This window comes from Microcebus murinus, chromosome 2 (assembly GCF_040939455.1).
Source record: "Microcebus murinus isolate Inina chromosome 2, M.murinus_Inina_mat1.0, whole genome shotgun sequence".
NCBI classification, from domain to species: domain Eukaryota; kingdom Metazoa; phylum Chordata; class Mammalia; order Primates; family Cheirogaleidae; genus Microcebus; species Microcebus murinus.
The window spans coordinates 100222248-100246567 of record NC_134105.1 but is presented as its reverse complement, the minus strand read 5'-3'; the positions used below and the strand labels follow the sequence as shown (position 1 = coordinate 100246567).

The window sequence follows — 24320 nt, the reverse complement described above, 5'->3', positions numbered from 1 at the left end:
AAAATACAAAAATTAGCTGGACGTGGTGCATGCCTGTAGTTCTAGCTACTCAAGAGGCTAAACAGTAGGATCATTTGAGTCCAGGAGTTTGAGGTTTGCAGTGAGCTATGATGATACCACTGCCCTCATGCCCCAGCAACAGAGCAAGATCTTATCTCAAAAAAAAAAAAAGATATACATATATATAAATAAAAGAATATATATGAAGTATGTTTAGAAAATGACTAAATTATTGTATCTATAGAAAATGTAATCTGAAAGGTTAGATCAACTCTTAAAAGGGTTTGCAATCCCATAACTCACTCATGATCACATTAGAAACACATGATCACATTATCAACTCAGAAAGACAGACTTTCTTGCCCTAATATTGGAGAATATTGGCTTTTATCTTGAAAGACCACTGAAATATCACTTTGACCTAGCTAAAAAGAATTCAAAGGAGGCCAGGTGTGGTGGCTCACCCCTATAATCTTAGCACTCTGGGAGGCCGAGGCGGGCGGATTGCTCAAGGTCAGGAGTTCGAAACCAGCCTGAGCAAGGGCGAGACCCCCATCTCTACTATAAATAGAAATTAATTGGCCAACTAATATATATAGAAAAAATTAGCCGGGCATGGTGGCACATGCCTGTAGTCCCAGCTACTAGGGAGGCTGAGGCAGAAGGATTGCTTGAGCCCAGGAGTTTGAGGTTGCTGTGAGCTAGGCTGACGCCACGCCACGCCACTCACTCTAGCCTGGGCAACAAAGCAAGACTCTATCTCAAAAAAAAAAAAAAAAAAAAAAAAAAGAATTCAAAGGAATAAAGATTAGCTACAGTAAAGAAAATTAAAAAGAAGAGCCCGAACGGAATGAATCTTTAACAATGTAAGTTAATATCTCACTATGAAGATGCCAGTCCATATATATGGATTAATGGTGAGGCAGCAATAGAGACACACAGGATTAAGAACAATCAGGTAAAGCTCTAATTATGATTAAAACAAAAATGATCAAGGGCTCCCTGCATTTCAGAATATATAATAGTGGGCTGATAGACTACGATAGCTCTTAGCAGTAGAAAAGCACTATGTGTCTAAGGTACCAATCAGCAGAGCAGCCAAATTTCCTTCCTCATAGGCAAGGTAGCAAAAAAAATGGGTAAGATGGTTTTCATTTCTCTGCTCAAAAAAGGAGGCATGAGCAATGTCATATAACTGTTAAGGAAGATGTGCTGCAGAAAAAAACCCAGAAAATTGGAAAAACAGACCAATTTTCACTGATGCTTCTCTCCAGCAGAGCCCAATAATCTACACCTTTTCTAGGATGATTCCTCTTCAATCAGTTCAAGTTTAGCTGGGTGAATAGCTAAGTATAATAAATTACAACTGACACCTTAAATTAAAGCTTTCAAGGAAAAATAAACCAGGACAACTCAAATTTATGGTTAAAACTGCTGATAAGTTACTGCAGAATTTAAGGTTGTTCACCAACAAAAAGTCAAACCTCTTACATCTTACACACTTTTAGGCTGATAGTCAAAATCCTGAGCTATTTAAAAATCAGAGATCTGGTCCACCTGTTACAGCAGGCAAACTGTTTCCTGTATTTAACTAAAATGAAGAGGAACCTATATTAGAAGAAGGCTTATGTAAAAATTAAAGAGATAAACTAAATCAAAATACAGAATGTAAAGTAACTAGATAAATATGTTGTTACATGTCATTTTAATGCAACAGCAAAGTTGGGCCCCCAGCAAAGTTTAATGTTCAATTACCTAGACCTTCATGAAATTCTAATTAGCATCTGAAAGAACTTGACTCCTGCCAAACCCCTCAGCTTGTGCTGTCCTGTCCCCTAACATACTCATGTTTCTGTGCATACTCGTACCCACAGAATTAGTGATTCTCAATAAGGAAATCTATATGCTTTCAGTTGAGGAAGCAAACATGATCCTAGACTCTTTGATCAGTGCTTGGCCTAATCCCTCCTCTTTTACCCCACAGGAAAGGGTTTGGAGGGGACTTGGCAGAACCAAGAAGAGCCAGCATCCAGTCCTAGTCTGGCAGTTAATCAACTAGAAAATAGGCTCCTCTGTATGTAAAGAGTCACTGGACAGGATGGGCATGGTGGCTCATGCCTGTAATCCTAGCACTCTGGGAGGCCAAGGCAGAAAGATCGCTCAAGGTCAGGAGTTGGAAACCAGCCTGAGCAAGAGTGAGACCCCATCTCTACTATAAGTAGAAAGAAATTGGCCAACTAATATATATAGAAAAAATTAGCCTGGCATGGTGGTGCATGCCTGTAGTCCCAGCTACTCAGGAGGCTGAGGCAGCAGGAGCCCAGGAGTTTGAGGTTGCTGTGAGCTAGGCTGACGCCACGGCATTCACTCTAGCCTGGGCAACAAAGCAAGACTGTCTAAAAAAAAAAAAAGTCACTGGACAAAGTTTAACAATGGATACAAAAGCAGACAAGTGATATCAAGGCAAAGAGTGGGTCTGAGTCTTTCTTACTCTCTAAAAAGTTCTACTTTGCTACCTTTCCTAGTTTTATCACACAAACATGTAGCTTTAGGGCTGCTACACTCTAACAAAGAACCTAGAATGAGGATGGAAGGACTTCATTCAGTGGAATTTTGGAGCCAACTGCTTAGCTATCTGCAAGTGCAAAATTAATTCTAAGAGCACACATAGCTGAAGCAGGAAAAAAAAAAAAAAGATACTGGGGTCTAAGTAATAACACTCAGACCATGTGAACAGGGAGGAAGATCTGATATATATACAAAAAATTAGCCGGGCATGGTGGCACATGCCTGTAGTCCCAGCTACTGGGGAGGCTGAGGCAGCAGGATTGCTTGAGTCCAGGAGTTTGAGGTTGCTGTGACGAGACTGATGCCAGGGCACTCACTCTGGCCTGGGCAAGAAAGCAAGACTGTCTCAAAAAAAAAAAAAAAAAATTTTTTTTCTAGTATCTCTGTGAAAAATATTGTAGATATATATTATCATTTTATAATCCATACCTATGATCCACATGTCATTACCTTTTCAGGCGGGGAAACTGAGCATAGGACAGTTTCAACATTAAAATTTACTCTTCCTTCCTTAGGAGAAAAGTCTTCTGTGGATTTTGGGATCTGTCTTTCCCCATCTAAGCCAAAACTCTGAAGGATCATTATTCAAATGTCTACATTATTAGTCCACACTTAGGAAATGTGGCATGTATCACATTAGAGCCTGTTACCTAAGGGTAGGTATACAGGCTGATGGCTTGCAATCAATGCTACGGAGAAGGTCCTAGGCCAGCTTCTCCTCGCTGGCTCAATTTGAATACATTTTAGCCCCAGTTCAATGCTGAATTATTTCTTTTTTCTCCATCACTATACTCTCCTATTTCTCCTTAATGCTGACTATAACACTAAACTGCAATGCTGACAGATTTTTAGAAAGGTTGTTTCTCTCCCATGACCAAACAACTTATATTTGCATAACACTTTGAAAGTTTACAAATATATCTCATTTGGCCCTCAAAACAATACTACTGGGAGCGGGAACTATTTAATCAAGGACTTAAGAGAGATATATCCATCAAATATAATGTATGAAACTTGTTTGGATGCCTGACAGAGAGGGGGGAAAAATCTATAAAAGAGACATTTCAGAAAAAGGAGCCTCGAGAAGAGAAATTAAATAATTGTTTTGGAGATGTGACGATACTACTATGGTTATATTACACTCCCTCAGCCCTACTTCTTATCTATAGAAATACATTTTGAAGTATTTATGGAGACTAGGCTTGCTTTAAAACATTACAGGAGGCCGGCCAGGTGGCTCACGCCTGTAATCCTAGCTCTCTGGGAGGCCGAGGTGGGCGGATTTGCTCAAGGTCAGGAGTTCGAAACCAGCCTGAGCAAGACCCTGTCTCTACTATAAATAGAAATTAACTGGCCAATAAATAAATAAATAAAATATTCCAGGGGATAAAGGTAGAGAAATGGGAATGTATAGGTGCAATGAGATTGGCAAAAATGTTGCTTCTGAAGCCAGTGATGGGTACATGGAAGTTTATTCTACTTTGTGTATACCTGAGAAATTTTACAATAAAAATTTAACGAAAAAATACCACAGAAAAAAATAAAGCAAGCTTCTTCAACTGAGCTGGCTTTTTTTTGAAAGATATTCTCAGGCAAAAGTAAGCCGCCATAAGGATAAAGTTCTAACAATGAAATTATTTTTATACTACACTAACTTCCCAATTTATGTCCATCTATAGAGTTTGTTTCTTCCATGACTGAGATTCCAACTACATTAACATGCCCTAGCCAAAAAGCATTTCTAAAAACTAGCTAATGTTGCTTTATTAGAAGCAAAAAATAAAGCTATAACAAATAGTCTGCATTAAAAAAAAGTTTCATATAACTTGTTTTTGAATGGGTCAGTAGATGGTACAGAGCCAACTGTGGTGATTTAGAGCCCCAGTTCCTCTGCAGTAAGAAGAATGGAAAAGACCTCCAAGAGCAAGGGTGTACTCACTTTGGGAAATAACTTTAAAATTCTGGCCAGGGCATGCTCAGTTTAGCTGAACTCTACAGCTGTTAATGAAAGTTGATTTTTAAACAGACCAAGTTGAGAACTTAGCTCCTTGAGGCACAAATCAAATAACCATTTATATTATTGATTCACAATTCAGAAAGGGCCTTTGAGATTTTTTGTCTAATCCTCTTTTTTATAAGTAAGAGCAGAGAAGAACAGAGGTTAGGGGACGTACTCAAAATCACAAAGCAAAGGCAGTGACAGAGTCAGAATTGGAACCCATATTCCTTATCCCCAGTTCAACTCTCTTTCTTCTAAATCATCTTTTGTTTCTCATTTCCTGGCCAGTATTGCTGGGACAAGAAAGCACCAAGGGAACTAGAATGCTCTAACAAACCAAATAAATCTTATATTTACTAATGGACAATATGAACACATATGTCTTCCCTTGAAGTATCCTTGTCTTTCATTGTCACTGATAAAGGGTTAAATGTACAGTTCTCCTTCAATTCCTCTCTAGGGAAGTAACAATACTCTGCTTCTCTGGCAATAGTTAACAATATCCCTGGCAAAAATAGTAAGAAAGTACTTTTTTTTTTTTGAGATAGAGTCTCACTGTGTCGCCTCGGCTAGAGTGCAATGGCCTCATTGTAACTCACCACAACCTCAAACTCCTGGGCTCAAGTGATCCTTCTGTCTCAGCCTCCTAAGTAGCTGGGATTACAGGCCAACGCCACCACGCCTGGCTAGTTTTTCTATCTTTAGTAGAGATGGAAGGGTGGATGGGGTCTCGCTCTTGCTCAGGCTGGTCTGAACTCCTGAGCTCAAGCAATCCTCCCATCTAGGCCTTGGCCTTGGCCTCCCAGAGTGCTAGGATTATAGGCCTGAGCCACCACACCCAGCCAACCTTTCGTTTCTTTTATTGAAATTATCTTTGTTCTGAATCAGACAATGCCAGTATTCTAGGAGCAGAAATTGTCCTTCAAGTGAGATACTTGAAGGAGCAGTTTGGATTTTACAGATATTATAGTCCTTTCTGGTGGTAGAAAGTACCTTTTTGTCTTTGTAATAACCATTAATTTTAATAGGGAAAAAAAAGCTCCATTCATCTCAGATTATTAGGTTTTTGGGGGTGTTATCTAGGACCATGACTTGCTCTGATCAAAACCATAAGACTTGTGAATACTGAATTTAGAATGGACAAAAAGAACACTTCCCATAAGCAAACTCAAAGTTTGTTTTGTTTTAGAGATCTTAGAATTGACCACAGAATTAGTTAATCCTTGGCAAAAGTCCACATTAACTTTTAAAATAGTTTCTGAAAGAATGATCAATTATTCCACATACTATGCACTGTGGAGCTCAGATTTTTTTTGCTTTTTAAGGAAGGCCAAAGTCAGAAAGAAGTTTCCTCTGTACTATTCTCTCCTTCACCAAGGACTCCTGGTTCATACAGTATGCATTCAATAACAAATATTTAATCTGGACACATTCAACAACAAATATTTAATCTGGTTTAAAGTCAGGTTAGTTCAGACACAGGCTTTCAAATTAGTGAGGAGAGCAATAACAGCGCAGTGAGTAGCAATGTGGGCTCTGAAATCAGAAGACCTAGGTTTGCTATGTTTGAATACCAGATCCAATATATACTAACTAGGTAACCTTGGACAGATTGGTTAAAACTTCTCTAAGCCTTGGTTATCCTTACCTATAAAACGTAGAAATAATAACACATACCTCATGGGGTTGAGAATTAAATAAGTCATGTACATACTTAATTTACAGTAAACGCTCTATAAATATTAGCAATTATCATCATCATTGTGAATTATGAAACCCCATCTACAAGATGGGAAGAGTCAGGTGAAATGAGAGGTACTATAGAAAGAGAAAAAGGAAAAGACTGAGAGACTAGTTTGCTGAAACAAAAGGAAATGAAGTTACAGGAGAATTCTGAGGGAGACTAAAGGTAGTCAATATTCATATTATACTGTAGAACTGTGAGAATTGTATGTTAAGATAACATCTTTTTTGGACAAGGCAGAGGGATATGGGAACTATAGTCAATAATGCTTGCAGGACGTCCACAGCCTTTTGCAGAAGACGACCATGTGCTACCACTACAAAAAGACTACAATTGTTATGGGAAAGAGGAGCTGGCTGCTAGTTACTGCAAGGAGCTCATGCTTCTTCAGCACAGATACACATCAGATCTACCTCTCTTACGGCTGACCCCACAGCACAGAAAGTTGAAACCTAATGAGGAAAAACAGAAAGTTATCACTTACTTTTGGGGTTCTACTGGCTTAGGGCAGAATAAGCATATTTTTAATAAAAATTTGAAAGTTTAAAATTATGAACTGAAAAAAAAAATATGAACTGGACCTGATCTAATCCCTAGCATCATACTGTGAAATGTGAGATGATTTTTTTTTTTTTGCAATTCTAGATAAATGTCAAAAAATGACAGAAGGAGAAGCTGTGGCACAAAAATTCCAGGAGTGGTCACAAAACTTGTACCCCCAAACCATTTCACTCTGGAGTGAATCCAGATTGCTAGAATTTTTCACTTATAAGGTTCCTCTGCAATCAAGCTTCTGCATGTACATTTTGTTCAGTGGTCTTCTACACCTTGAAGGCAATTTGGCACTAACTAGCAAAAAGCTTTAAAAATAAATATGTAGCACTGGATGTGATGGCTTATGACTGTAATCCTAGCACTCTGGGAGGGTGAGGCAGGAGGACTGCTTGAGCTCAGGAGTTCAAGGCAAACCTGAGCAAGAGGAGACCCTGTTTCTACTAAAAATAGAAAAATTAGCCAGGCATGATGGCTTGTGCCTACAGTCCCAACTACTCTCAGGAAGCTGAGGTAAGAGGATTGCTTTAGCCCAGAAATTTGAGGTTGCAGTGAGCTGCGATGACAACACTGCACTCTAGCTCTAGCCTGGGTGACAGAGCGAAACTGTTTCAAAAAAAAAAGGCCAGGCAGGGTGGCTTCATGCTCAAGCCTGTAATCCTAGCACTCTGGCTGAGGTGGTTGGATCGTTTGAGTTTAGGAGTTCGAGACCAGCTTGAGAAAGAGCAAGATCCCATATCTACTAAAAAAATAGAAAGAGGCTGGGTGCGGTGGCTCACGCCTGTAATCCTAGCTCTCTGGGAGGCCGAGGCAGGCGGATTGCTCAAGGTCAGGAGTTCAAAACCAGCCTGAGCAAGAGCAAGACCCCGTCTCTACTATAAATAGAAAGAAATTAATTGGCAAACTGATATATATACAAAAAATTAGCCGGGCATGGTGGCACATGCCTGTAGTCCCAGCTACTCGGGAGGCTGAGACAGAAGGATAGCTCGAGCCCAGGAGTTTGAGGTTGCTGTGAGCCAGGCTGACGCCACGGCACTCACTCTAGCCTGGACAACAAAGCGAGACTCTGTCTCAAAAAAAAAAAAAAAAAAAAAGAAAGAAATTAGCTGGACAACTAAAAATATATACATAAAAAATTAGCTTCCAGGCCGGGCGCGGTGGCTCACGCCTGTAATCCTAGCACTTTGGGAGGCCGAGGCGAGCGGATTGCTCAAGGTCAAGAGTTCGAAACCAGCCTGAGCGAGACCCCGTCTCTACCAAAAATAGAAATAAATTAATTGACCAACTAAAAATATATATACAAAAAAATTAGCTGGGCATGGTGGCGCATGCCTGTAGTCCCAGCTACTCGGGAGGCTGAGGCAGGAGGATCGCTGAGCCCCGGAGATTGAGGTTGCTGTGAGCCGGGCTGATGCCACGGCACTCACTCTAGCCTGGGCAACAAAGTGAGACTCTGTCTCAAAAAAAAAAAAAAAAAAATTAGCTTCCAGATTAAAAAAGAAAAAAATTAGCTGGGCATGGTGGCACATGCCTGTATTCCCAGCTACTCGGGAGACTGAGGCAGTAGGATTGCTTGAGTCCATGAGCTTGAGGTTACTGTGAACTACGCTGTCATGGCACTCCAGCCTGGGCAACGGAGTGAGACTCTGTCTCAAAAAAAAAAATAATAAATTAAAAAATAAATATGTAGGCCAGGCACAGTGACTCACACCTATAATTCTAATGTTTTGGGAGGTTGAGGTGAGAGGATCACTGGAGGCCAGAAGTTCAAAGCTGCAGTGAGCTACATTAGCATCGCTGCACTCCAGCCTGGGTGACAGAATGAGACCTGTCTCTAAAACTATGAAATAAAAATTATCTAAAATTTGATCCCAAAGCAGTAATTTATCCTAAGGAAATAATTAGTCAAGTGGACAAAGATGTATATACATTGTAGCACTGTATATATATATATATATATATATATATAATTGCACAGATACTGCTATTGGAAAGAATCTAAATGAATAAGAGAGGACTGGTGGTATAAATCACTGTACAATGATAAAATTGAATACTATATAACCATTATTTTTATATACATGTTTTGGATCAGATGTCACAATAATGTGTTGAGTGGAAAAAGGTCAAAAATTATATAGTATGTACCACAAACCCAGTGGCTTAAAAAAATTACATAGTGTGATATCTTTATCAATAAATTTATTTGTACTGGTACACATAAAAAAGTTCAGAAGACTGTATGCCAAAATGTTATAAGAATCTCTGGATATAGAGATTAGGTTATTAATTTGTAACATTTCTAGTTTTCCTTAACTACATAAACTTTCTGTAACTATTTTAATGCACATATAACAATTAAAAAGGTATAAACAGAGAAACCCTTACTGTCATTCTCTTTGCTTTATAAACCATTTTTCCCAGTAAACCACAACTTAATAGTCCCACACATAAAAATCACCATCACTCCCTGTACACACATTAACTTAAGCTCATTATAATCATGAGCTTAAATCATTAAGCTCATTATAATCATGTTATGCTGTTGCAAAGATAAGCTAGAAGGAAAAATGTGAAAATGCCTAGAATGCTGCTGACAGTCCCAAGTTAAAAATAAGTATGATTCTCATACTCTCACAGTCTCTTTCTCAAATACATGTTACTTTGAGACACCTATACAACTTGAAACAAACCTATATCAGCACATATGATAAAAGGTTCTCTCTAAAAAAGGGAAGTATATCCTTCAGAATACTAGGACTCCTATTAAACAGGGATATCCAATTTCAGCATATCTCCTGGATACCAAGACTTGAAAAATCTTAAAGATCTAGCCTGTCTGCTTCTGGAAATGTTGTTGGAGAAAGGAAAAAAAAAAAAAAAGCCTGTAAACGATGAAAATAAGGTGGGAAATCACTAATATTACTAAGATAATTTCAGAACAGCATAACCAGTCAAGTCAAATGCCAAAGTGGTAACAACCCAGTCAATTCTTGCTATAATACAAAATTGAATCATCACATTGTGTCACAGAAATTTTTTCTGAGTAACTTTGTACTAGTCTTAAGGAAGCATTCCATTTTGGTCTTTGGCCCCACCTAAATTGTGTTTGTGGTGAATAAAGTACTGGAAAAGCTGGTTTCTAGCCACTTGGCAAAACACCACTATTCTCCATAAATTTATGTGCTACTACTGAAGCCACTGGCAACTAAGATTCACTACTGAGAGGAAGGAGAAAATGGAAGGAAGAGAAAAACCATTAATATAATTCTGAGAAGGGTTAAAAAGGTAAACTTCAGAGAGGGGAATGGGCTGGCATTAAATTAAATAATTTAACATATTTCAGACAACGAATAGCTATGAAACAAGTTGTTTTCTCCCCAGCCTGTGGAACAAAACAGAGTTGGCCTTAATAGCAGAGCCTCTCCCTGAGCTTTCAGGGGAGAAGCATTTCCGTCGGAGACAAGATGACATCACCTACCAGATGAGAAACTAAGAGCCAGTGTGTGACTGACTTCAATGTTTACAGTACACATGTAATTTGGGATGCTAAAGGCTGGCTGAATGTGCATTCCTCAGACAACTGGAGTTTTACCTGAATAGGTCATAGAGAAGCAATTTCAGAAACCCAATTAAATTACCTACCAATACTACTACATAAATATATCAATGATTCCTACATACAGCACAAAGAGATAGGCAGGCTGGGTGTGGTGGCTCACGCCTGTCATCCTAGTGCTCTGGGAGGATGGCTTGAAGTCAGGAGTTTGACAAAGCGATAAGCAGGCTTTTTGGAAGCAAAATGGTAACTCTCAGTGGACTCTTGGTTGGTAAGACTGACAGCAAGAGATTTTAAAGAGAGAAAAAAACAAAAAAAACAAAAGTAAAACAAACAAACAAACAAAAAGTAAAACCCCCTACAACAAAACAAAACAACAATAATATCAACCCAGTTGTTTGCTGGAATATCTGAAGCAATCTCTTTGGTCCTAGTCAACCTGGAATATTGAAAGCCATTCTAACTATACTCCTGCAGGTGGGAGGCACAAGATGTTCTCCAAATGAAAATACTCTGAAATGTCAGCCTGCCTTCTGAGAAGTACTGCTGAGACATAGCTCTAAGCAACAGTGTTAAAAAAAAAAAAAATTGTGCCATCACTACACGCTCAATAATAACTGAACCAAGCCAATTAGGAAAACCAAGCCACATCTCAGAGAAAAAGTTAAATTTTGTTTCCTAGCAGGTGTCAATTTTTCCTAAAGGACCTTCTAGGAAAAAGTCAGAAAGGTAAGGATGTTCCTCGAAACAAAAGCTGAAAACCAGTTTGGTCTACCACTCCTGGGAGCACCTCAGCTATAGCTAACTAAAAGTAGTATAGCAAGGAATGAGCCCCAAATTTATTAAGATTCATCTTAATAATATATATCATTTACATATCTTTGCCACTAGTAACAATCTCTCTGAACTTCAGCTTCCTAATTTGGAAAATGGGGGAGTTAAATTAAAATACCCCCACATTTCCCTCTAGGGAACTTCTGCTTCTAGTTTTGTAAGAGCAAGTTTCATGGTTCTCAGGCCTAAAATATGTATCCCTTGGCATCAAAACTTTGGTTGAAATTCGGAAGAAAATTCAAGTCCTTCCTTAAAAGGCCTAGGTCTCTTGAATAGCCAGCCAATCATGGCCAAGAGAAATTTGAGATTTAGAGCAGATAACCACCTCTCGATTCTATTTCCAAATCTGGCTCTATTTATCTTGAAAAAGCAATGAATTTTGGTGGGTTAGAATGTACATATTTTAGCAGAGAAAGCCTAATGATATTTAATGATATCATAATGAGCATTAATTGCCCCAAGAATGCACTTACAGGCAATTATTATTTGCCTTATATACTTAACCCCCACCAAAGGAAATAAGACATAAGGCCAAGTTACTTCCCTGTCATCAGGTCCCTTTTACACAGGTTGTCAATGAGAGCTTGAAGTTTACAGTATTTGTTTAACTACATTGTGCAAAGAAAGGTTAATATACTCTAGCGAATTATAGATCTTAAACATCCTAAAAAGAGGAAAAAAAAAAACACCTCTTCCCATTCCCTCCCCCCAACTTCCCTTGCTCATCTCCCCTAAGCCTAGTCCCCATCAACATCACTAATTCTTTGGGATAGTGCTTATTCTGGGTTAATTCCATATTGCTTAGTTAATACACAAGGCAAATAATAATAACATATATTGTATTCCCTAGAAGGGACCTGCCCTCCTCTCTTTTTGCCTAAGTCTTCCTCAGATCTCAGAAACAGAGACAGTTTCCAGGAATCAGATGTTTATAAATTAATACATATTAAATACAGCCATTACAAATAAACAGACTGGAATTTCACTGGAGGTAAAAGAAAAATGACTCTGCATTGCTTCTACTGGAAAAAGAAAAAACAAAAAAGAATGATTGGCCGGGGCGCGGCTGAGGCGGGCGGATTGCTCAAGGTCAGGAGTTCAAAACCAGCCTGAATTAGCCGGGCATGGTGGCGCATTCCTGTAGTCCCAGCTACTCGGGAGGCTGAGGCAGGAGGATCGCTTGAGCCCAGGAGTTTGAGGTTGCTGTGAGCTAGGCTGATGCCATGGCACTCACTCTAGCCTGTGCAACAAAGCGAGACTCTGTCTCAAAAAAAAACAAAAAAAACCCAGCCTGAGCGAGACCCCGTCTCTACCATAAAAATAGAAAGAAATTAATTGGCCAACTAATATATATCTATAAAAATCAGCCGGGCATGGTGGCTTGTGCCTGTAGTCCCAGCTACTCGGGAGGCTGAGGCAGGAGGATCGCTTGAGCCCAGGAGTTTGAGGTTGCTGTGAGCTAGGCTGACGCCACGGCACTCACTCTAGCCTAGGCAAGAAAGTGAGACTCTGTCTCAAAAAAAAAAAAAAAAGAATTATTTTAAAAAAGAAAAATGGAGACAGAGTTTAACAAGATGGAGGGATTGAGGGGAAAAAAAGTTCACTTCAAACAGAAAATAGTAAAAGAATAAACGCTCATAGGAGATATGAACAAAACAGGATGAACACATGTGGAAATTAAGTTTCTTCTGATGGGATAGGATGGAGAAGTGAGGTACAATAGGGGAAATGGGCTAGGAAGGGCTTTCCTCCAGGAAACATCATTAGTCCAAACATTCAAAAACAGAGATTCTGTGCTGTTGATCTGGTTAACAAGAATTTTAAAAATTCTTTTAACGAATAAAAGAAAAAATATTTTTTTAAATGATAAAATTAAAAATAAAAAATAAAAAAGCCAGAAATTCCCTCAACCTGGCTATCAGGAAATAGCATTCCTGAAGTACACTTTTACCTAGTAAAAGGAAGAGAGGAAAAGAAACTGACAACATTCATCTTCTTGTTGCATACTTTATGTCAATTAAAAATACTTTAAAATTCTAGGAGAGAAAATGTCCAGCTTGAAAAATAAAATAACCACCTTCCCTCTCCTAGGTTCTGCTGATGGCCTTGTGTTATCTCTGTTATTCACTTCATAGGCTATAGTTTCTATTATATTATCAAAGAAAAACAGGCTAATAAAATACTTAACAGCTATTAGCACATATTTGAGAAAAGGTATTAATCAGAAGAGTTTTTATCAACCCACAAGAGCTCACAGACATTAAGAAGCAAAACACTGGCCGGGCGCTGTGGCTCACGCCTGTAATCCTAGCTCTTGGGAGGCCAAGGCGGGCGGATTGCTCAAGGTCAGGAGTTCGAAACCAGCCTGAGCAAGAGCGAGACCCCGTCTCTACTATAAATAGAAAGAAATTAATTGGCCAACTGATATATATATATAAAAAAAATTAGCCAGGCATGGTGGCGCATGCCTGTAGTCCCAGCTACCCGGGAGGCTGAGGCAGAAGGATCACTCGAGCCCAGGAGTTTGAGGTTGCTGTGAGCTAGGCTGACGCCACGGCACTCATTCTCCCTGGGCAACAAAGCGAGACTCTGTCTCAAAAAAAAAAAAAAAAGAAGCAAAACACTGACTGGGAGGGGTGGCTCATGCCTGTAATCCCAGCACTCTGGGAGGCCGAGGCAGGCGGATTGCTCAAGGTCAGGAGTTCAAAACCAGCCTGAGCAAGAGCAAGACCCTGTCTCTACTATAAAAATAGAAAAGAAATTAACTAGCCAACTAATATATATAGAAAAAATTGGCCAGGCATGGTGCCGCATGTCTGTAGTCCCAGCTACTCGGGAGGCTGAACCAGCAGGATTGCTTGAGCCCAGGAGTTTGAGGTTGCTGTAAGCTAGGATGACACCATGGCACTCACTCTAGCCTGGGCAACAAAGCAAGACTCTGTCTCAAAAAAAAAAAAAAAAAGAAGCAAAATATTATTTTGATACTCGAAGCTAACTTGTAAGTACACATTACCAATTAATATCAGATACCAGATAACCTATAAGGCTAATTATACTTGACACTGACATTGGGCTTGAACAGCCATAGCAGAAATAAATGATTAATCAGAAACAATGACATTCTGATGTCAGTCTTCTAGCAGAATCTACCAAGGAAACAAAAGAAAAGTGGGATGGGGTGGATCAAAACCCTCCTGTGGGGAGAGCAAGCAGAAAACTCTCTCCCTACTTATAAAATATCAACCAAAATGTTATCTGGTGATATTCTGACTACATTACATTGTATTCTATCTTTACATTTCCAAATTTCAGTTTCCTACTCAAGTAAAGAAAGAGGTCTAAATTGCTTTACTTTCACTAGAGTGAAAGAAGTGGAAAAGAGAGCAGAGCCTCTTAAATAAATGGCTTACATTGTATATAAAGAACACAAACCAAAAAATCATCAACAAGAACCCCTACCATTGATGCCAGTGGGGGCTCTGACCAGAAGAACAAAGCCACCAGAATCATGGAATGCGAGGGGCCCTACTATAAAGGTCCCAAGCAAAAATGTTTCAATCCTGCATCCTCTGGGGTTTCCCTCAGCAATTATGGGGGGTGGGGGGGGTGGTCAGGTAAGGAGCTTGTAAAGTTACCTCCAAATCATTTGTGTTCCTGATAAAGTCATCCAGGTGAGGGGTGACAATTTCAAAAACGTTCTGGTCTGAAGCAGAAGCTACAGTTCATGATCATCTATGGTTCCAAATTCTCTCCTTGGGGGAGTCACATGTGATTTTATAGCACAGCTCTTATTTCAGGGGAGCAGTGGACACCTTAGCATCTTAACTTTCCTTTCTAACCCTTCCACTAACTTCAAGTCTCCACAGAAACTCTTTACACTCTTCATGGTGGTAAACAGCTGAATTTCAAGGTCTTGATGGACTAAAAGAAGTTAAGCTAGAGATAGGGAAACAGGCTCTCTACTCACTCGTGACAGATGGTTGCACTGTCAACAGAACTTCGTCAGGGCTGATTTCATTATTAAGTGGTGCCACTGTCCAAATAATGATGGGGGAGAATGGGAGAGAACAAATAAACTTCCTTTACACACCAAATGGCTAAGACTAGACAGCAAATTGCATCATCTTTTATTAACAACTAAACTGTAAGAACAAGCACATGATGATGGCTGCTGTAAGCTGATATTCATTTATAATTGCTTCCCCCAAATCCAAACATGGTAATTACTCCAGTGGGAAAAGATATTAAACATCTCTTAGAGCTTATGGTTTGCTTCGGCCTCTATATTTCACTTGTCAGCAGTATAAAAGAGTGGCTCTGGCTTAAAGGTGAAACAATCTAGACAGGCATTTAATATTAGCAGGTAACAACTCTTCTAAATAACTCTCCTTCTCAATTTGAATGCTAAAAGATTGAGCCCCCAAAGGTAATGAGTGGCTAATCTAAAACTATGTCAGTCCATCTGTTCCTGAACTGTGACATTCTTATTTTATACCAATTTTTTGCATTGCCAGAGAACTCTGTCTTTAGAATTTCAGGGTTTCACCAAAACTTAAGTGGAGTTGAACTAATCTAAGAACAATATATTGGTTTTAGGATGGTTGAAACACACACATACCTTGAATTTCTACAAGGCCAGCCTTATTAGAAGGCCTTTAACAATTCAGAAAATCATAAACCATCACTTATTCCTGTCAACTTTCTAATTCTCCTGGTATCATCTAGACAGAGAAGACTCTCTCCAACCACAAATAAAACCCTTTCTTTAGAGCCTTTTTTGCATCAGAATCAAACATCTTATACTTTTCAAAAATATATCCTTGAAAGAAAAAATTCTATTAAATTCACTAAGCCCAAACCTAAGTGAATATGCAGATACATACAAAAAAGTCAACAATTTGGTATCTGCATACAATAATTCCATGTTTTTAGGTATATTTATGAACAGAATTTGTCTTAATCCAACTATTTCAATATTTGCCAAAGAAGCAGAGAATGAGAGTGTGAGAAACAAAAGTAAAAAAAACAAAAGAATCCAAGGCCATTTATTTTTAACTTAAGAGATTTTTACACCTTGACTTCACATACAAACATAGGGTCAAGGAACTGTAAAGTCCACTGAAGCCTAATATTTGACTTTCTGGTGAAAACAAGAACATTTATACAATCTGAATTAACCGCTAGCCCTAGATTTGACAAAAACACCTACAAAAATATCAAATAGTAACATCTAAAAAAGATATTAGGACCATCTGAAATAGGAGTAGAGACAGAAGAGGAAGATGTATCAATAAGTAACAAAGAAATATTTCCTTGTTACTCCTAAACCAGTATGCCTGGCAGGTAATTCTATAAGATAGTGGCTGAATCAGATTTTGGAATATTAACACACTGCTTTTAAGATTAACCTGGCTTTTCACAGAACGAATACCTGACTTGAGAAGTCTGCTTATAAGGACCACTCACAACCATTCTTCTTTCTGGGTTGGGGAGGGGGGAGCAGGTTTCAAATTAAGGAGCTACTGTATTAAAAAACTTGTAAAGTCTACTTTATCCTTTTTCACACTTAGAATGCAGCATGAATTGTTCTGACCCTATAATACTTTTACAGAAAAGGCAAAATTCACCCCCCAAGAAACTAAAAATAGATATATGTAAACAAAACTGCAGCTTAAGAAGATACTACTGACCAGGTATTCCCTGAGCTGGAATGTAAAAGGTGGAATCATCTATTCAGCCAATACAAAATGGTAAGGATGCAATTACAGGCCTAAGGAAATGTCAAAGTCTCAAGTAAACCATCCAACATCTGGCAGCCTCTCCGTTCACAATGTAGAGGCAACAGTTACTGTGGGACACCAGAAATTTCTAATGGAAGCTCTAGAACAGTTTCTGACTCACCCGCTCCCCTCCCAACATACACACATTTTCCCTCCTACACACAATCTGTTTCTTTTCTTGTGGGCTTCCTCAGCCCTCCCTCAATCTTCATTAGTTTTTAACTACTTTGAGCTCTATTACCTGGTTCCCTTCTCCAAGTTCCAATCTCCTGATACAGCCTAAGCATTCTTTCAGTCCATCTTTTACTATGCAATATTCCCTTACAGCACTTACAGCCAGCCCCCACCTGTCTTTCTTTTACTCAGGCCTAATTCCCAGTATCACTTTCCTCAGTCTCTACCGCAATTCAAGACGCCATTCCATCTTCTTCCCGTCTGTTTTTAAGGTCTTTTCTTTTTCTTTTTTTTCTTTCCCTAGAGACAGGGTCTTGCTCTGTTGCTCAGGCTGGAGTGCAGTGACGCCAGCACAGCTCACTGGAACCTGGAACTCCTGGAATCAAACAATCCCCCCATCTCAGCCTCAAAAGTAGCTGGGACTACAGGCACACCACCACAGTCCAGCTAAGTTTTTTTCTTTTTTGTAGAGACAGGGTCTCCCTATGTTACTCAGCTGGTCTGGAACTCCTGGCCTCAAGCGATCCTCGAGCCTCGGCCTCCCCAAAGCACTGGGATCACAAGCGTGAGCCACCATGCCTGGCCTTGTTTTAGAGTCTTTTGAGCGTCATTTCCCACATTCTTCAGGATCTCTTCAAAACTTTCCATTGCTTCCCAGAGTTAGGTAGTCCAGAGATGGGAGTCACCAAAGGAGTTAATCTGAGACAGCATGTATGTGTGTCTGTGCACGCGCGTATGGAGAGTGGGGTGCGAAGTGAGAAGGAATGACGCATTAGGGGGGAGTCTCTAAGGCAAACGACAGCTTTAACAACTCCCACTCCCCAACAAAATTCACGACTCCCTAACTCCCTAGGACCGAAAGCATCCTGTAACTCTTCAATACCTTTTAAGACCCATAGCTTCTCATCAACATTTTAATCCAGTTAACTCACAGTCAACTTGGATTCTACCTGCCTCTCACACCAAGTAGTTCCTCTCTACTTATCAGGCCTCCATTTACTTTAGTTTCTCTACTGCCTTCCGTTTCTTTTCTGTTTCCTTCCTACCCCACCTTCAATCTCTATCCCTCCTCCTGAAAATCCACAACCACCTCTCCTGAAAGATAGCCAACGTTTTCGACATCCTCTCTTTTCTCAGTTAAACTCATCCTTTCCTCAGACTCCCCCTGCTCGTTCAGAAATCTCTGCCATTTGAAAGTCTGCCCACTGTCCTCCTTACCGGCAACCCCTAAGACATTCCCAGCTACAAGTGCCCTCACGGGGCTCGCTCTTCCTCCCATCACACATTCCTCACCAGCCCCTTGCCCACGCTCCGCCCGGCTTACCTGAAGTCGAGGCACCGGGAGGGACCCCGGGATCAGAAGACGAAAACCCGACCGCCGACGGCGCAGGGGAGGCCGACGCCATCTTGGCAGCCCCCTCCCCCTCAGCGGCCTGGCTCCCTTTCAACCCGGCTCTTCCTCTTCTCGGAATCGAATCTTCCCCACGTCTTTTCACAGAACCGGCGTTCTGCGGACCACCTCCCCGCCCCTTTAGGGGCCTCACTCAGACACGTCGAGCCGGCTCCTAGACCAGCTCAGGGCCGCACCATTCGCCTGGCATGGGGGGAAACGCCCGTCTCGCCCTCCCTCCGAAACTTTAACCGCTTTCCGCAGTAGCTTCTTTCCCCTTTCACAAACGAGTAATCTTAAGCCGGCTGCTAGGACCCTGCGTCCGGACCAAACCACACCTAAAGGAAAAACGAGGCATGAGAAGTACCGGAGGAGCAACTACCCCCTCCCCCTCCAATCTAGCCACAGCCTGTTTATCGCCCAACCCCTCCGCTCCACTCCCGGTGGCCAAGGAAATCCAGACACTGCGCATGCGCCCGACCTTCTTCTCAGAGTTTCCACCTCCTCTATGGGAGAGAAGCAAAGCCAATCCGGAGGCCGCTGATGATCACGTGAGGCGGGTACTTAAAGCCCAACAAATCCACCGGTTAAAGATGTGCGCGCCCTAGTCCGCTGACAGCCCCTACGGTGGCTCGGTAGGTCAACTTTGATTCGGCTGTTTGGAAGAATTATTGAGAGCTCTGAACTTGGCATAAGAGGTGGCCGCGCCGGTCCTCTCAAATTCACGGCCCAGGAAAGAAGCTTACGGTCTGTTCAGGGACAGGTCTTCAGATCTCCACTAGGATTCACAACCTACAGGGTAATTTATTAAAACCCAGGAGAATTAGTATGAAGACCAGAATGTTAGAATTTCTCTGTGTATCTCCATATTTCCATGCCTCTTGAGCACAGATAATTGACAGTAGAAGGGCTTGGATGGCTGGAAGGTTGTGATATGGTCTCGTGGCCTTCGGTCGTCTCTCTCTCTCTCTCTTTTTTTTTTTTTTTAGACAGAATCTCACTCTGTTGACCCAGCCAGAGTACAGGAGTGCAGCAGCGACATCATAGCTCACTGCAACCTCAAACTCTTGGGCTCAATCGATCCTCTTACCTCAGCCTCCCGAATAGCTGGGACTAGCTGGGACTACAGGCAAGAGCCACTGCGCCTGGCTAATTTTTCTTTTTCTTTCTTTCTTCTTTTTTTTTTTTATAGAAACAAGGTCTCACTCTTGCTTAAGCTAGTCTTGAACTCCTGGCCTCAAGCAATCCTCAGGCCTGGGCCTCCCAAACTACTAGGATAACAGGTGGGAGCCACCGCACCCAGGTCGTGGTCTTTTTTGATAGGTCTTCATTTATGCATTTATCAAATATTTACTGAACTTCGTCATTGTGCCCAGCATTGTGCTTATGGCAAACAAAACATAGATCTATTTCGAATGCTTTTAAGGAGGAAGGTAACACATGCACACACGTTAAACTAAATAGTAAACATGGCAGTAAAATCAGAAAAGGGCTGGTAGGAGTTCTTAGTGGCATATGATGTTTTGTAATATTCGACAGCCTAATGTCTCTGACGTGTACTTAGTAAGGGCTCAATTTGTGGAATGAATAAATAAAGAGGAATGGAAAAAAATCCTAGGTTTTGCAACCTCCAAGATGTCGTGGTTATCCTCTTTCCAAATATCTTCTCGGTCCTCATAAGGGAACGTAGGACCCAAGCATCCATAGACTGTCCCCATACATTTACCTTAGCCTTCTATCCCTCCCTCATCAAGATCTGAAATAATTGTTTCCTTGCTGCCACCTGCTGGATTATTCATCCTTCTTTGGGCACTGAAGGTAGACAAACTTGAAATGATTAGATTGCCATTTGTAATTCCTCAGCAGTGGAATTGTGTAGTGTTGAAGTATTTTATGATTGTCTGTGCCTATACACTCTACCCAACTACAGAGGATAGGAATTAGTGTGGGGTATACTGTTCAGCACCAGATTTGGCTCATAGGTATTCAAAAAATAAATAATTGTTGAATAAATTATCCTTGTTTCCAGAAGAGGCATTGTGTTGCTACCATTTCCTGAGTTACTTCAGAAAATAAGCTTGTGTTGCTGGGTGCTGTGTTCTGTGCCTGTAATCCAAGCGATTAGGCTGAGGTGAGAGGATTGCTTGAGCCCAGGAGTTGTGGGCTGTAGGGCACAGTAGGTGTCTGCACCAACTTTGGCATCAATATAGTGATCTCCTTTGAGGGTTGCTGGTAGTGGTGGTGGTGGATCAACAGGTTGCTGAAGGAAGGGTGAACTGGCCCAGGTCAGAAACAAAGCAGGTCAAAACTCTTCCTGCTGATTGGTAATGGGATCACACCTGTGAATAAGCACTACACTCTAGACTGGGCAACATAGCAAAAATCTGTCTATACAAAAAAATTTTTAATTAGCTGGATGTGGTGGTGCATGCCTATAGTCCTAGGAGGTTGGGAGGCTGGGAGGCTGAGGTGGGAGTATTGCTTTAGCTCCAAAGTTCAAGGCTTCAGTGAGTTATGATTGTGCCACTGCACTCCAGTCTGGACAACAGAGCAAAACTCTGTCTCTAAATAATAAAACAAAATAAATTTATTTAATTTAAAAAGAAGTCAGCTGGTTCAGAGGTAAAGCTGTTTCTGATTCAAAAATTGGAAATAGACAAATAAATCCCTGAGTGACCAAGACAGTCAAACAGGGGAATCTTCTCTGTGGAAACTGATCTGTGAATTTGATTTCAGCCCTCCTAAAAGGAGAAATCCCTGTTATGTAGCTTCCTAGGGGTGTTTTTCCCTTCTTTGTGTATCAGAAAATGACTACTATTACACCTACTGCCTTGTATTATGTCAGTCTTTTTACTTGTTGTCTGCCTCATAAGACTGAACTCTTCAGGGCAAAGATTACAGCTTATCCACTTTTCTATCCCAAGCATCTAGAATAATGCCTAGCACAGAGGAGATGCTCAATACATGGCTACTGAATATGTGAATGGAAGAAGGCAAAATTCAAAAAGTGGAGCTTAGGATATTTAAGAAGCTGGTGTCTCCTATCTTTTCCTCCTAAACTTTGTTTCTGTCGTCACTCCCACTCAATCCTTTGGGTGCCCTCTGAGTCATGGAGCCACTCTTCCCCAGTAACATTCCAAGCATAGCAGAAATGGGGTGACGTGGCAGGGTGTGGAAGCAGGGGCAGAGCAGGATACCTTGGCTTGGTGCCCCGAAGGAAATGGAAAAGGGAGTTCACCAATACATACTTTGGGGAAGGGAGGCAATCTGGTGACCTCAAAATAGGACCATGCATACAGACTTGAATGCATTTGAGCATGCACAAATACCTTTATTAAAGCATCCTTCATGTTTTAGAACAGTACCTAAGGTCAAAATGAAGGAGCTGAGGACTGGCAGACACAATGTAGAGGCAAGAATAAGAGTATGGGTACTTTTTTCATTCAATTAGTCATTCATTCATTCAGTTAAGATTATTTAGCCCCAGCTATATCTCAGGCACTAAGAGAGTTCCTGGTATAGACAGATGAAGATAAAGCCCCTGCCCTCAAAATGATCACAGACTAATGAGAGAAATAGACACATAAATCATCAGAATAAAATGTAATAGGTGCCATCATAGAGTTTGTATAAGGGCTATGGGTTGGTAACTATATTTTCAAAATAAAAAATGGGAACAGGATCTTGACAATACAGCAGACTATTTGGGATTGGAACTATTCCAGAGAATCTAGAAGGCATGATCTCTATGATTATGGGAACTGTGCCTGGAAGGAGAAGAATAGATGTTCGGAAAGACTTCACTGTCTTATAAAATTAGAATTGTGCCAAATATGCAAGAAAGGAAAGGAATTCTAAGGAGAAGGAAAAGCATGGAGGCATGACAGACAATTGGGTGTTGGGGGAGTGATGCTGGAACAGAATGATGTGGCTGGCAGGAGGTGAGGCTAGAAAGACAGAGAGAGGCTAAATTATGAAAGATCTTGAATGTCATGTTACTAGTAATCACCTCCTAAACGTGATTTAAAGCATGTAGTAAAGCCCGTTTACTACGTGCTTAATAAACACTGTGCTAAGCAGTTTACAAGGATTATATCTCTTAATCTTCTCAACAATCCTAAATAAGAGATAGGTATTATTATTAGTGCCACTTTACAGATGATAAAACTGAGATACAGGAAAGAAAAGGAACTTGTCCAAGGTAACATAGCTAGAAGACCTTGAGGTTCATGCTCAAATTCAGGTCTGGCTGGCATTAAGACTCTGTTCTTTTCTTTTTCAACTTGTTATCTATCTATCTATCTATCTATCTATCTATCTATCTATCTATCTCTATCTATCTATCTATCTATCTATCTATCTATCTATCTATCTATCTATCTATCTATCTATCGACAGGGTCTTGCTCTGTTGCCTGGGCTAGAGTGCAGTGGCATCAGCATAGCTCATTGCAACGTCAAACTCCTGGGCTCAAGCCTCAGCCTCCCGAGTAGCTGGCACTATAGGCACGTGCCAGCATACCTGGCTATTTTTGTTGTGTTTTGTTTTGTTTCAAAGACAGGGTCTCAATCTGTTGCCTAGGCTGGTTTGGAACTCCTGGCCTCAAGTGATCCTCCCTGCCTGTACTCCCAAAGTACTGGGATTACAGGCATGAGCTACGTGTTCCTGGCTTATTTCACTTAACATAATGTCCTGCAGTTCCATTCATGTTGCAGCAAATGACAGAATTTCATTCTTTCTTATTATTTTCTTCTTTTTTTCCACTCTTTTTTTTTATTTCGGCATATTATGGGGGTACAGATTTTAAGGTTTCAACAAATGCCCTTTCCCTCCTCCCCTCTTCACTCTTTTTTTATAGCTGAATAGTATCCCACTGTATATATATAACACATTTTTAAATCCATTAATCTGTTATTAGACACCTAAGTTGATTCCATATCTTGGCTATTGTGAATAGCGCTGCAATAAACAGGAGGTTGCATACGTCTCTTCCATGTTATGATTTCTTTTCCTTTGGATAAAGGTCCAAGGCTGTGTTTTTTTTTGTTTGTTTTTTTGAGACAGAGGCTCGTTCTGTTGCCCAGGCTAGAGCGCCATGGCATCAGCCTAGCTCACAGCAACCTCAAACTCCTGGGCTCAAGCGATCCTCCTGCCTCAGCCTCCCGAGTAGCTGGGACTACAGGCATGCGCCACCACGCCCGGCTAATTATATATATATATATATATAAAGGTGTCGCTCTTGCTCAGGCTGGTTTCGAACTCTTGACCTCGAGCAATCCGCCCACCTCGGCCTCCCAGAGTGCTAGGATTACAGGCGCTGCGTGAGCCACCACGCCCGGCCCAAGGCTGTGTTCTTAACCACAGTACTATGCTTTCTACCTCGAGGATTTCGAACTTTATCCTGTAGATAATGACACACAAAAAAAGAAGAGGGACAAAGTCTGGGTTTTTAGAAAGGTTCCTACTGGCAGTAGAGTAGAAAACGGACTGGAGAAGAGGAAAAATGACCTCTTCTAAAACAAAATTTGTTGACTCCCAAATTCTGGACTTAGGGCTGTGGGGGGATCCTCGTGTGACAGAATGGACTCATTCAGCAAGCCAGATGGCCAGGTGCCAGGGCAGGAGGCGTGACTGAAGAGTGAACAAGGCACAGAGGGTGGAAGTAGGAGCTCCTCGACACTCTGCTGCTTCTGCCTGTGGACGCTCGACTTCCGCCG

General features: G+C 40.9%; 1 protein-coding gene across 2 annotated transcripts in view; it reads right to left on the bottom strand.

The window, feature by feature from the left end:
• Positions 1–19059, bottom strand: part of PIP5K1A (phosphatidylinositol-4-phosphate 5-kinase type 1 alpha) — a 43651-nt gene extending 24592 nt beyond the window's left edge. The window contains exon 1 of one of the 2 annotated variants that reach the window (XM_012767543.3): positions 18538–19059. In XM_012767543.3, coding sequence (XP_012622997.1) covers positions 18538–18619 — 82 coding nt within the window. In that variant the 5' untranslated portion in view covers positions 18620–19059. The remainder of the gene's footprint in view (positions 1–18537) is intronic. The other variant, XM_012767545.2, reaches the window with a different exon arrangement.
• Positions 19060–24320: the final 5261 nt, after the last annotated feature.